The sequence below is a fragment of the Lithobates pipiens genome, unplaced genomic scaffold, assembly GCF_037356315.1.
Source record: "Lithobates pipiens isolate NorthernLeopardFrog02 unplaced genomic scaffold, aLitPip1_a1.2 Scaffold_19, whole genome shotgun sequence".
Classification (NCBI taxonomy): domain Eukaryota; kingdom Metazoa; phylum Chordata; class Amphibia; order Anura; family Ranidae; genus Lithobates; species Lithobates pipiens.
In genome coordinates this window covers 422,219,753-422,233,738 of record NW_027507764.1, presented here as the reverse complement: position 1 = coordinate 422,233,738, position 13,986 = coordinate 422,219,753, and the positions used below count along the sequence as shown (strand labels likewise).

The 13,986-nt window shown below is 39.7% G+C and overlaps 1 protein-coding gene across 2 annotated transcripts in view; it reads right to left on the bottom strand.

The window, feature by feature from the left end:
• LAMA3 (laminin subunit alpha 3) overlaps positions 1 to 13,986 on the bottom strand; it is a 247,697-nt gene that overhangs the window by 144,047 nt on the left and 89,664 nt on the right. For both annotated transcript variants that reach the window (XM_077492578.1, XM_077492579.1), the window contains exons 18-21: positions 11,510 to 11,562; positions 6,237 to 6,342; positions 5,931 to 6,030; positions 3,011 to 3,167 (exon numbers count right to left, since the gene is read on the bottom strand). In XM_077492578.1, coding sequence (XP_077348704.1) covers positions 3,011 to 3,167; positions 5,931 to 6,030; positions 6,237 to 6,342; positions 11,510 to 11,562 — 416 coding nt within the window. The remainder of the gene's footprint in view (positions 1 to 3,010; positions 3,168 to 5,930; positions 6,031 to 6,236; positions 6,343 to 11,509; positions 11,563 to 13,986) is intronic.

Sequence of the window (13,986 nt, the reverse complement as noted above, 5' to 3'; positions counted from 1 at the left end):
ATGCACCTCTTTTTGCAGGTAATAAAAAATGCATTTTATATTTGTTTTCTAGGAGTCTGTAAACCATTGAACCCACGGTCAGCAGACTGTAGGTGCCATGCAGAATTGTCAGTGTAAACTGTCTGCCCATACCTCGTACAGGCAGGCAGTTACGCTCTGACAGGAAAAGACAGTGAACTATCTGGAGCGCTTAACAGTGCCCTGCTAGTTCATTGAAAACTATATATAAACTTATAAAAATAAGTGCAGCCCTAGAATGTACATAAAATTAACCCCATAGGGGTATCCAGTTTAAAAATATATATAAACAATTATAAAGTAAAGTGCACTGTGCAAAATTCAAAAAAATTTCCTTATAGATAATCCAATATGATTTGCAATAAAGTGCAAGTGTAAATTCCCCCACACAGTCTCCTTATATAAATCAAACACAAGTGGAGACGGCATGCCAGTCCATTTTTTGAATTATTAACCACTTATAGATAAAATCGATCTCTCCACAATCATTTACTTCTGTGTATGTTCTAAAAATCCTTGTGCTCCCTCCACCAATTGTGCCCTTGCCTTAAAAAGAGATAGAAGGAAGGAGGCTGTGCTGGGTGGGAACTTTTCTCTCTTTTTCTGTTTCTCGGTCTCTCCTTCTCATACACTGCAGGCTTAGAAGAACCTGTTTTGCATCCATTCACATCAGCCCTGCCTAATTACCTTCTTCCTTCCTGCTGGAGAGAAGACAGAGCGGGGCGAGAGAGAGAGAAGAGAGAGGAAGAGACACTGTCCCCACAAAGAGACTTGGAGCCCACCACTCCACCTGAAGGACAAAACAGTTGTGAAAACGTGACAGCAGTTGGTCTCAGAAGTCCAAACTCCATGTTAATCAATTTGATTGCTTTACATGTGATCAATGAGATTAAAGTCCACGGGCAGCATCAGGGAGGCATAATATTGGAAGTTGACTTATGTGACCTGAGTTCATGGGCAATTTATAAGGAGGAGGAATATTAGAAGGAGCAACCCAGATGGTTGTTTATTCTCAAAGGCACAGTTACAAAGCCTATAAGGTGAGGGCACAACCGGTGGAGGGAGCACAAGGATTTTTAGAACATACACAGAGGTGAATGATTGTGGAGATATCGATTTCACCTATAAGAAGTTTATTATCCACAAAATGGACTGGCATGCCGTCTCCACTCATGTTTGATTTATATAAGGACACTGTGTGGAGGAATTTACACTTGCAGTTTATTGCAAATCACATTGGATGATCTATACAAGGACACTTTTTGAGTTTTGCACAATGCACTTTCATTTATAATTGTTAATATATATTTTTGCACTGGATATCCCTAGGGGTTAATTTTATGCAAAGTCTAGCACTGCACTCATACTGATATATATTTAGTTCAGTCACATATTTAGGAAGTGTGGGTAGTGCTGGCAGCTTCCATGGATTAACATAGCAGCTTACAAGGTTTTACATATTTATGTCAATAGTTGTAGCTCTCTTATTTACAGGCCTCTGTAAATGAATGACGCGGCTGCGTGGGTGGAACATTTTTAAGAAAATTGTGACAGCGAGTTCAGGGTGAAGATCCCTAGCTCGCTGTCACTGGAGGCAGCAGATTGGGGAGCAGCTGCAAGAAGATGTGGGAAGATGTTACATGTTCAAGTCTTAAAAGGTGAACTCATAGTGTTACTAAACCCAGGACCCTGCATTCACTATATCTGGTCTCCCACAGTACACAGAACATAACATTTCAATTATTTTTGTATATATAAACTGCTAAATACCTTTTCTCTTCAGCAGTATATAGTAGTCTTGTGACTTCTATCAGTGTCCAGCCGAGCACTAGTTAAAGCTTGTAGGAGGAGTTTTTATTCTCCTCTGACTGTCCTATGAGGCTGCATGGCCCCTGACTTTCTGTCTGGAAAGTTTTCTATTTGGCCCCTTTTCTTCTCTCAAGAAAAAAAACCTCTCCAGCTGTACGCACCAAACTGAGGATGTGCAGAGTGCCACCTAGGGCTCTTTTCTATCAGCAGATACATTGGGAACAGTATAAGAAGGGGAGGATCAGCGAAGACAGGATCAAATGCCTTTTTATACAATGTGGAGGATTAACCCCTTAGGTTCCACAGGGAGTATAACAAGCATTCTTTACTGCATACACAGACTGATTTTACTGTTGTGGCTTTAGTAGCACTTTATCCTTTAATGTAGGGGTAGGTTCTGCCTCTAGGAGTCATGCCTTTGATTGCTAGGGTCTTACAATGTCTCATGGGACTTGTATTTTCAAAACAGCCGGAGAGCTGAGGTTCCCTACCCCTGCTTTAATGGTTTATTTAGCTTGTTTAAAAAAAGAACACCCACAGATCTGGAACACATATTACAAGAATGTTAGCAAATGTTATTGCAAATTCCTGACTGTTTTTTTTGGCGATAATATAAACATAATTTCATAATACCTGCTAAAATTTTACAAACGCACAGCCAAATAGGAGATTCAAAGGAAGGACCTGCAGTAATCTTCTATTGAAAAACACAGCTACAAACATTCTCATATCATGATAATAGAATAGGATGCGGCCTAAAAGATAATGCTCTATAATATTATATCTTATAACTGCATCCAAAATACATTTTTGTACTATACCTAAGAAGTAATCTCTCCCTAAGCTGCTCTTGCAGCTTGCAATGCAGAGTTTGTTATTCAGGCCCAAAGACCACCCACATGTTCATTTCAAGCTCAGTTACCCTAACCACTTGTCTACTAGCACCATTTACAAATGGTAGCTGGTAGACAATTCCAGGCTGCTATAGCAGCCAAAAGTGTGTTTAGCTTTGTAGATGTAGAGTGGGCAATGGGCTTTCTGGTGTGATTCGGCGTCACAGCTGTCTGATTACTTCTACAGCCAGCCTGGACAGAATATAAAAGCTTTATTATCTATGATAAAAATTGGAGTTGGACTTAAAGGGGATGCTGCAGCTCTGTCCAATTTTCAATAATTGTCATACTTGTATGGATGACATGGGAACATATCCCCGCCAACTAAACCCAGGAAACTCCTCTGCGTTGTATCCAAAACGAATGGCCCTTCCATCAGAACTTGTGCCATCCTCTATTTCATATTTCATTTGATAGAGGTCAGGGAAGTAGAAACTTTGCTTTGGTCTGTAAAAATAACATTCAGAAGTTACTTTTAGGTGTGTATCTATTGCCAGAGATTTACAATGTAAAGTATTGGTGCTATATAAATCCTATGTAACAATAATAATAAAAAATAATAATAATAGTGTTTACATTCCAAAACTCGAATATACAACTGCAAACAGCAAACATAAGCTGGGTTTAGAGGAAGCACATTATTTTGAATGCTGGATGTATGTTTTCTAGAGAGATTATTATTTTAAGATACAGTTGGGCAATGTTCAACCATATAATAAGCAGGTTCACCTTGGTAAATCTAAAGTGCATGCATGTAATAAAAAAAAAATTGAAACAATATGATTAGACTTTTACAACTACTACCATCTAAGATTCTTAAAACATCAGAAGATCCACATTCAGAAACAGATGTGAAGTGTTTTGGACCTTTGACTATGAATTTTAAATTATTTCGGTAAATTAAATTCATAGTGTAGTGTAAAGGATAATATATTGTACATGTTTTACTTTGTTAGTCAAGATGAAAGAAAAAATACATATTTTTATTTAGTTGAGTAGCTATGAAATATTACATATAAATATTATTTATAATATTATAAACATTATTCAATTTTTCATCAAGCCAGCAGATGGAGCTATAGGCTTCTTTTCACATGCTGTACAATGTCTGGTAACCATGGTTGTAATAAGCATATTTCTTATAATGGATTCAAATTAATCAACAGAGTCATCAGAGTTGTGATTTATCACTTAGCAGACAGCTGTGTCTTAAGTTCCAGTCAGATGCCCCAACTGGAAAGAAAATAACTATTGCCATGCTTTCTGATCAGCTAAGCCATAGAGCTCTGGTAATCCATGTATTAAATGTTTATTTGTAAAACAAAGATTTTTCTTTTATATCAGGAAGATGGAATAGGGCGTAATCAGAAGCATACACTGTTAACATTTAAAAGAGAAGTTTGGTTTACTTTTTTTTTCTTTAGAAATCATACTTACCTAGGTGGATGCAGCATTTGTCTTATACTGCATCTGTCTCCCTAAGCTTCTAAGACTGAGAACTGAACAATCAAAGACCGCTGATTTCTCAGTTCTCTCAATTCTCTGTGAGCAGACAGCTGGTGACTGTCAGTTACCAACTCTCTGCTCTGTCCAAACCCCCCCCCCCCCATGCTCACTGGAGTGCTGGATCGTGGAGGGGGCAGAAGAGTAGCTGGCTAAGGAATTGAAGAATAATTCTAGGCATGAGTGTTTTATACATTGGTACAATGGTCCAGCTTGGACATATGTAACTATGTATATACCATATCTGGCCAATGCTCCTGGAAGCTGGAAATCACTTACTTCCGGGTCCCCATGTTGAGTGCTGCACTTCTGCACAGGAAGAAAGGAGGTCTGTTGTCCAGCACATGTGCATTTCAGAGAACTCAATGCATTCTCAGATTAGATATGGTGGAGAGGCAGGGCGATGATATCACACTCTCCACCCTGTTTAATCAGAGAGTGCTATGTTTTTATTGAGAAAATTCAAAGCATCCAGGGTTCTGAGCAGTCAATCTCCTGTATTCAGTAAGTAGAAGTGCGGGGGCTCAGCATGGGACCCAGAAGCAAGTGGAGATCATGGGAGTAGTACTATCTACTTCTGTGATTTCCAGCTTCCAGGGACATCAATCAGGTATGGCATATGTATAAAATACTCATGCCTAGAATTATTCTTTAAGTGACAAATTATACATTGGACATGCGCAATTAGTTTCGGTCCGAATGTAAATTCCGATGACTTTTTTGTTATTATTTGTTACTTCAAAGCACTTGTCCCCATTTTGATGTCCGCTGACAGCTGATGAGTCGTTGGTTGTTAAGGACATGATGGCCTACGTCCCGGCCCGCTCCTTAACAGCCAGCTATTCTTCATACAGAAATTGAATTGGTCAATAATTTTTTGACCAATCTGAATTCAAAAAATGTGGAATTAGTTAGAAATCTAATAAACAAAACAAAATTAAACAAAACAAAACTAAACAAATTCTGAAACGAATCAACGAAAGGAAATTAGTTACATAACAAATCTATCAAACAAAACACATTTTTCCATTCTGCAAATGTCTATTATATATCATCTTCTCTGTCTCTAAAAGAAAATTGTTTAGTGGAGCCAAAGTGTTACTAACCCCAGGACCCTGCATTCACTATCCATAGTACACAGAACATGGAAATGCAATTGTTTTAGTAAATATAAACTGCTAAATACCTCTTCTCACCAGCAGTATATGACAGTCTCATGACTTCTATCAGTGTCTGGCCAAGCACTGTTTAAAGCTTGTAGGAGATGTTTTCATTCTCCTCTGACTGTCCTATGAGGCTTTATGGCCCCTAAAATTCTGTCTGGACAGTGCTGGTTGGCCCTGTGCTGATCACATGCACCCTCCCAAAAAAAAGCAATACACACCAAACTGAGCATGTGCAGAGTGCCTCCTAGGGCTCTGTGCTATCAGCAAATGGATTGGGGACAGTAAAGGAAGGGGAGGATCAGAGAAGACAGAATCAAACAGCCTTTTTTACACAATTCGAAGAGTTAACCCCTTAGGTTCCACAGTGAGTATAACAAGCATGCTTTACTGCATATACAGACTGATTTTACTGTTGTGGGCTAAGTAGCACTTTACCCAAGAAAAATTCTAAAAGTATGAGGGTTGACACAAACTTATAATTTGATTTCAGAACAACTACACTAGCTTAACAATTCTAATGCTTTAAAGTACATTAACCTACATTTTACAGTTGTTGCCTTCAATGTTTTTTCTGCAAGAGCATTTTCCTGACGATTCATCACACAGATGACTGACTGCTCCTCCCACATCACACTGACAGCCTATCAAAGTAACAAGATGCAAATTATACCAAAGCAAACCAAAATCCACATCTGACATACATTGCAAGTATACACCACTATACTAAATCGATAGCAATGTCCATTATTATTCTGTGTTGAAGTTAGTAGATATGTATTTCCCATACCCAGCATAGTTAGGAAAATATACTGCAACTTTTCTATATAACAAACATATGATGTTTTACCTTTGCATCCAAAATAATTCCTGCCTTCTAGGAAAAAATAGCCATCGTCACAGGTTCCACAGGATGTGCTGCAAGTGTTTGGCTTACAATGGCAGTCACCATCAGTCTGGGCAAGAAAATGTTGAAGATAAACAAAAATCTGGCTTAATTCATAAAAAGGGCATTGTTAACATGTTGTAACATTAAAGCATATCTAAACTCAAAAACAAAAATATAATATATTGCAGCTTACAAGTCCTTTGAGCTGGTGGCTTCATTCGTTTTCTTTTTTAAGGTTTTTCTTGTATTTTCACCTGGTAATCGTCCCAGTGACAAACTTGCTGTCTTTGGGTAACAACGCTAACTCACTGTACTATATCTACAGAGATACAGATCTACTACATGTACAAACTACAAAACAACCCCTGCTCTGCTCCATAACATAGGAGGGAAACAGGGGTGAGGTCAGTGGCTGGTGAGGCACTGGCTAGTATCAGAGCCAGATACACACAGGTTACATACACCGCAATAGTTAGAGTGAGAGCAATAATTCTAGCACTAGACCTCCTCTGTAACGCTAAACCTGTAAACATTTACAGCGTGGCCTATGGAAATTTTTAAGTACTGAAGTTTGGCGCCATTCCACAATGAAACCATAGGTCGTAGGAGCCCCATTTTGACCAGTGGTGCGGTAGGACTTCAGCTACCTACCCCCCAAATTTGGTGTCTCTGTGACCCCAGGTCACCACACTACGACCCTCAAAGCTCTATCTTTTTTTTTTGTTTTTTTTGTTTATGTTCATGGCAGGTGAGGGTTTGCCTCACCTGCCTCCACTTACTGTACGTCCGTGGTGGGAAATATTTTCTAGTTCGCACAGATTAGCTGTGATTAGCTGTGAACAATTTAGCTGATATGAATGCAGCACAGGCAGAGAGCACAGAACGTTATTAGCTTGCAAGATTTCTGGTAGGGTCAACAGGTATTTTATTTGCACTTTAATTTGCATTTTATTTTCACTTATTGAAGATATAAAAAATGTGCTTGAGTAAATGTGCTCAGAAATCTGTTGTTTTTGGTCTGGTGTCAGTAAGTTGGCACCATTACTTCAAGGTTTGCCATTGACTATATTGCAAGTTTCCTTTGGGAATTTTCCAAATATTTTATTAAAGTAGGTTTGAGAGTTAATATAGTTTATTTTGGAGCAAAATTCTGGTAGTAGACCACAAGCAGCAGAAGGAGTTTCCTAAAAACTTCATTCCTCTTTATTAAAGATGGTTTACTTTAAAGTAGAACTAAACCCTCCACAAACACTACTTTGTTAGTAGTAAGCTTTAATACATTCAGCTTCTCCATATGTACTTCATTTTTCATGGAATGTTTACCTGTTTTTGACAAACTTTCTGCTTGTGTTGTGCAAAGTTCAGAACTTTCTCTGCTAGCTTCCAAGGATTGCACTTTTGCCTCAAAAGCCGCAAGTAAGTGCCCATTTGTGCCGCTAACCCTAATTCCCTAAGCCACTGCTACTTAAAGTAAGAGAGGGCTTTCAGGAACACTTTATTTGCAGCAATTGGCTCATCCCAATGGATTCAGTCCAATAAAGTAGGTACTCTGGAAGCTGATTAGTTTCTATGTAGAGTTGCACCAGATTTTGCACATTCCAGTTTTAGTAAATAACCCCTACTGCATCAACACAGTTTCCACACACAGGCGGTATGGGAAGGCCACAAGGTTGTAATTGAAGGGAATTGATTGCACATGGCACCGGAATTAGGAAAGAGAAGCAAGGGGAAATTATGGAGCTGTTGGACAAAATTCATACTCTCGAACAAGTGTAGGTTCACACTGACTGCAGGAATGAAATTGTGCTGGTTCAGCTGAACTCATATGATTTGATTCCCGCATGTCAGTCCTGGATTCGGGGGCGATTTCAGAGACATCTGTGTGGGTTTCTCAACAGATGTCAATGGAAATCGCACCCTGAAATCACCAAAAGTAGTACAGAAACTACTTTTGGGAATCAGTGCGGCACCGCAAGTGCAATGTCGTACCGATTTGGATGCTGCCATTGCCGCCAATTTGGCATGCGATTTTACATGTCAAATCGCATGGCAAATCGCATCAATGTGAACCAGGGCTAAACATAAAACACATTTTGTCCTAATGGATGCTGAGAAACTACATGCCTTACATACTTCCCTGGCTCAGTGTTTAGATCGGAGAGCCAGGGACAAACCTAGATTTTATGCGCAAGGTTTCTACAAGCACCGGAACAAATGTGGTTGCCTTTTGGCGAGACAATTGCAGAAACTTCAGGCTCTGTGCCATGTGCATGTCTTGATGGTTCAAAATGAGCATATAATGGATACCCTCTCTATTGCCAAATCATTTTAACGGTTCTATTCTGCATATTCTTTATAATCAACCTCCCTCTGACCCCTCTAATACTGATGGGTCTTTTAGGGATAAGGTTGGGGCCTATCTGCAGGAGTTGGCCCTTCCGGTTCTCTCTGATCAGGTTATCGAGGAATTGGAATGCCCGATTACTGTGGAGGAACTCTGCACCGCAGAGGCTAATCTTTCTAATTTTCCACTGGGCAAGAGCCCGAGGCCCGATGGCCCGATGGTTTAGCAAACCAATATTATGAGAAATTATTTTCCAAGCTAGCTGATCCCCTTAATAAGTATTTCAATTATATCACCTCCAAAAAATTAATGAGGCTCTTTTAGCACACATAACATTTTTACCAAAACCGGGCAGGGACCCGCAGAGTTGCACTAATCTCCCTGTTAAATGCTGATACCAAGCGGTTAGCAAAAAATTTGGCAGTACACTTACAGGATCACATTGCAGCCTTAGTACACCCGGACCAAACTGGTTTCATAGTTGGACTCGAGGCCAGGGAAAATACTATTCGAGTCTTACATATTTTGCACTGGGCTCAGCAGAGTCCTGCTCGAGAACCCTGCTTGGTCTTGTCAATGGATGCCCAAAAAGGCCTTTGACTGGGTTAATTGGGTCTATATGGTAGAACTGCTCCATGGACTCAGTCTTGGTGAGTGGATGATGGGGTGGATTTTGGCACTTTACCGGAGCCCCAAGCTCATGTAAGAGTGAATAGAATCCTCTCTGATCGCCTCAACATTAATAATGGGACAAGGCAGGGCTGCCCATTGTCTCCCTTACCATTCGCCCTAGTGCTAGAACCCTTGCTGAGCATCAGCATTGGCTCCATGGAAAATAGAGTTTTGGCCTATGCTGATGACCTCCTTTTTTACCTCTCCAAACCACGTTTGCCTACCAGTACTTATGCAAGGGTTGGACAGATTTGGCTCCTTATCAAACTTTAAGATTAATTATAGTAAATCCAAGTTACTTCCGGACAAAGTTCCTTCCCCTATTGCAGAATCCCTACAACGATCGTTTCCCTTTGTGTGGAGGAGAGACTCTTAATCGTACCTTGGCAAACATATTTCTGCTGACCCCCAGATTCTTTATGACCATAACTATGGCTCTCTACTTAATAATATACTAAAGGACCTACAACAGTGTAGGATTCACAAACAGGATTCACCTCCTGATTTGTTTGGAAGGGTGAACGCTCCTAAGATGACGATTCTTCCAAGAATCATATATATTTTATATGTTGTACCATTTTCCTTCTGCAGCTTTTTTAAATGCTTACGTAGGACCTTTTTGGCCTTTAACTGGCATGACAAGCACCCTAGGCTATCATATGACATGCTTCATTGGACAAAACTAGATGGAAGACTTGGCCTTTCTGATGTCGCTCTTTATTATAAGGCTATGGCCTTAGTTTGTATATTGAACTGTCACCACGACACATTGGCCAAATTATGGGTTCCTCTAGAGAAATCGATGGTGGGTATAAACCTGGCAGGGGCCCTGTGGATTCCATCCACATCTAGAGGTCTCTCAGACTGAACTTCTGCCTTGACTAGATCAACCTTGAATGTTTGGGATAGGTTGAATAGGACTAATCATTATGCCCCTCCGACATCTCTGTTAGCCCCATTGGGGGAATTCCCATGGCATTTGCCAGGTGCGGAGCATGTATTCTTTTGTTCATGGGGAGCGGATGGCAATACAACATGCACGAAACTAGCTCCTCAAGGAACTCTATTGCCTTTTCAGGCTCTGCAATCTTCCTATGGTACCTTTCTTTTAACGACTTGGAGGCATCGCCAAATTACTGTCTTTATTTCTAAACTAGGCCACAAACTGCACCCTATGACGGGTCTTACCACATTTGAATCAAAGTGTAGACACCGTCCCAACTGTAAATATTTATTGTTCTAAATGTATAAACCGGTACTATTCAACTGCTCATCAACAGTTCCTTATTAAATTAGGAAATGTAGAAGGGGCTTGGACTGGAATTTACCCTACCCCAGATCCAACAGATCATTAAATTGACTCATACCTCTTCTATTAGTTCCCACAACCCATAAATTCTGGTTTAAATTCCTTAACAGATGGTACAAGACCCCTTCCCGTTTAGCCCAGATATTTCCTACTGCTAGCGACCGTTGTTGGAGGGGATGTGATCAACGAGGCACGTTCCTCCACATTTGGTGATCCTGCCCTGAGATTAGAGTATTCTGAGAAGCCAATACCTCATTTACTAAATGCCGCAAAGATTTGAATTCCCTTATTCTGGAAACAATCTACTTGCCCTACACTGTCTGATTGGAAAAGGGAAGTGGATGTCATTGTGGAGGCTGAACATTGGATCCATATTGTTAGGGACAAACTATAAAAATTTGGAGATGTATGGACAGGGTGTATGTACTATGTGCAAGAGATACCAAATGATTGAGTATATCTTCGCTCTTGTCTTATGGTAACCAATGTGTATGTCATGAAACAGATTACCTTCATGCATTATCCCTTTAAGTTTGAATTTATTGTGCCCGGGTAACCTCTCTCTCTCTCTTTTATTCTCACCCTCTTCTCTTTGCAATCTTCATCTTCCCACCTACTTTAGTCCTGCTTGTACACGAGGTGTTTTCTTAAATGTTGTGTTTTGTTTTCCTATGGGTTTCTGCATACTGCAGAAGAGATGACAGTCGCAGAGACTGTTGGTTTATTACATAGTTCATTAACGCGTAGAGCCTGTTTTTGTACATGTCATGCAGCATATTGTATGTTTTCAGAAAACATTTATTCAGTTTCCTTTTATTTTGCCGAAATCAATAAAACTTGATAATACAAAAAAAACACAGTTTTTATACAAAAATGTGTATAAAATATACATATATTTGCATTTCTTACCTGGTGGCATTCCCCTATTCCACTTATTGTTCCATCTATCTCACAGGAGCAATCTGAAAGTACAATTAAGCTTGATGTTATCTGTAGAGCTGACATGTTACATGAGATGCACTAAGCTACCACAGTGCTGTAGTGGCTGCCACTAAAGTGGCCATCCTGTCTGCATGATTGTGGTGGGAAAACGTCAGCAATATAAAATAAAAAATAAAAATAATTACTTTTGGATTAAAGCACAATGACTATCTAATAATTTGAAGAAAAGACCCAGCAATATTAATTGGTTAAACTGAAAGTCTACACTAGATCTAACTGAGCTTGAAACTACTCCCACCCCCAAATCCTATACTAATGTAACTACACTATAAAAGGACTGGTTACGTAATTTCCCCAGTGGCCAGCTTCAGGGGAAAGGAGAGAGAGCTGGCAATAGATGGAATGTCCGGGCAGTGAAGTCACCCAAAGGCTTACTATGAGGCATCCATTGTCGACTGCTCCTCTTCTCTCCTGAAGCCATCATTGGGAGCTGATCACATGACCAGACCAGAGCACCCTGAGGTTAGTATAGAAGGTTAGTATAGGAGTTAGAAGGGGAGTGGGAGCAGTTTTAAGCTTAGTTAGGTTTATCTTGGACTTCCACTTTAAGTACCCCAAGTGTATATATTATAGCCTAAAGTCCCTTTTTGTTTTCTTTTTGCCAGGGCATGTAGCTGCCAGGACAAGTCCTGATCTGTATATCAGAGTTACGCAGCAAGGTTGCCCATTGTCATAAATTTTATTTATCCATTTTTTTAGAACCTTTTCTTTCGACTATACAGACAAACCCGAACATACATGGTGTAAAGGTGAAGGGAAAGAAACAAATTATCTGCATATGCAGACGATGTGTTATTTATGTTCAACAACCTGGGATTACTTTGCCAAATTTGCTTAGATTAATATGAGAATTTCAATCCATATCTAACTTTAAGGTTAATAAGACTAAATCTAAAATATTACATAGATCGAAACCCATTCATGAAGCAGAAACTTTAAAACCGTTATTTCCTTTTACCTAGCAATCTTCTAAAATATCTAGGCAATTACCGTACATCTAATCTTACTAATTTATTTTGATATAATTATCTTCCTTTGTTTAATAAAATTAAACTAGATTTACGTAGATGATCTTCCCTCTGTCACTCATGATTAGGCAAGATCAACGTTATAAAGATGAATGTTCTTCCCCCAGTTTTATACACTTTCTCAAATGTTACCCTTGGGAGTACCTGCAGGAATTTTTTGGACACTTCAGATTATTATTGCACACTTTATCTGAAAGGGACACTGTACTAGAAAATCACATAATATTTTATATCATTCAAAAAGAGTAGGGGGGGGGGGGGGTGTCCTTACCAAACCATAAATTATACCATCAAGCAATGATTATGAGACACATGCAGACTGGAAATATGCCAGAAAGACTAAATTATGGGTAGAACTAGAAATGGCACTGGAAGATACCAACATTTCAGTTGTATCTTGGAAACCTTGATTAATGAGGGGGCTGGCATCCACAATATCTCCACAGACTAGATCTACATCGGCATTATGGGATTCTTTGCATGCACGATATTGCTGGGAATGTAACTCCCCAGCAATTCCCTTGTTGGGACATAAGTATTTTATGAATAGTATAAATTGTAGCGCTAAGGAATAAACACGTATGCATATGTTTGTGAAAAATAAAAAATTAAATCACACAAAAATGATGGAAACGTGAAAAAGTCCAATGCCTGTGGAGGTCCTAAAAAGGACCAATGTGAGTCCTCCACCGAATAGTGGATAATCAAAGATGTATTACACTGGCACTTTCCGGCATTGAGAGCATCAAAGGTGGTGGTGCATCTACAACCATATGTTTAGCACTTACCCTCGAAGGAGCGGCTGGTTTTCTTGGGCTTACCGTTTACCTCCCCTGCCTTGTAGCTTGTCGTTCTTATCTAGGGGTTCCCGAGGTTGATGGCCCAATAACTGTAGAGACCGACGCCTGAATTCCTTTTGGAATTTTTATTTGCTTAAAACGTTGAACAGAAACACAGTCTCTCAGTTGGGAATAGAGGGTATAGGTATGGAAGCTCAGGCACTTTGAAACTGCTGACACTTAATAAATGTCTCACTCTAAGTGATCCAGGCAGTAGCCACTCGCAACTGGATATTTCCATGTCGACTGATAAGTCATGGTGTATGAACTTAGCAGCCAACACTTAAACTGACTTAAACTTAGCAAAGTCTCTGCCACAGACGTTACAAAATTTAGGTGAACACAGAAAGTCTCTCACAGGAACTTAGTTGTGTCAGAAGGATAGAAATAAAAACCCTCATGTGGTACCAGTATCTTGCAGCCGGTCTGGCGATACCGTAAGAAATGTGGATTAAATTAGTGTCCATACAGCTCAACATCCAGGCTCTTAGCGAGCAGCCAGCCTTGTGCGTGGCCC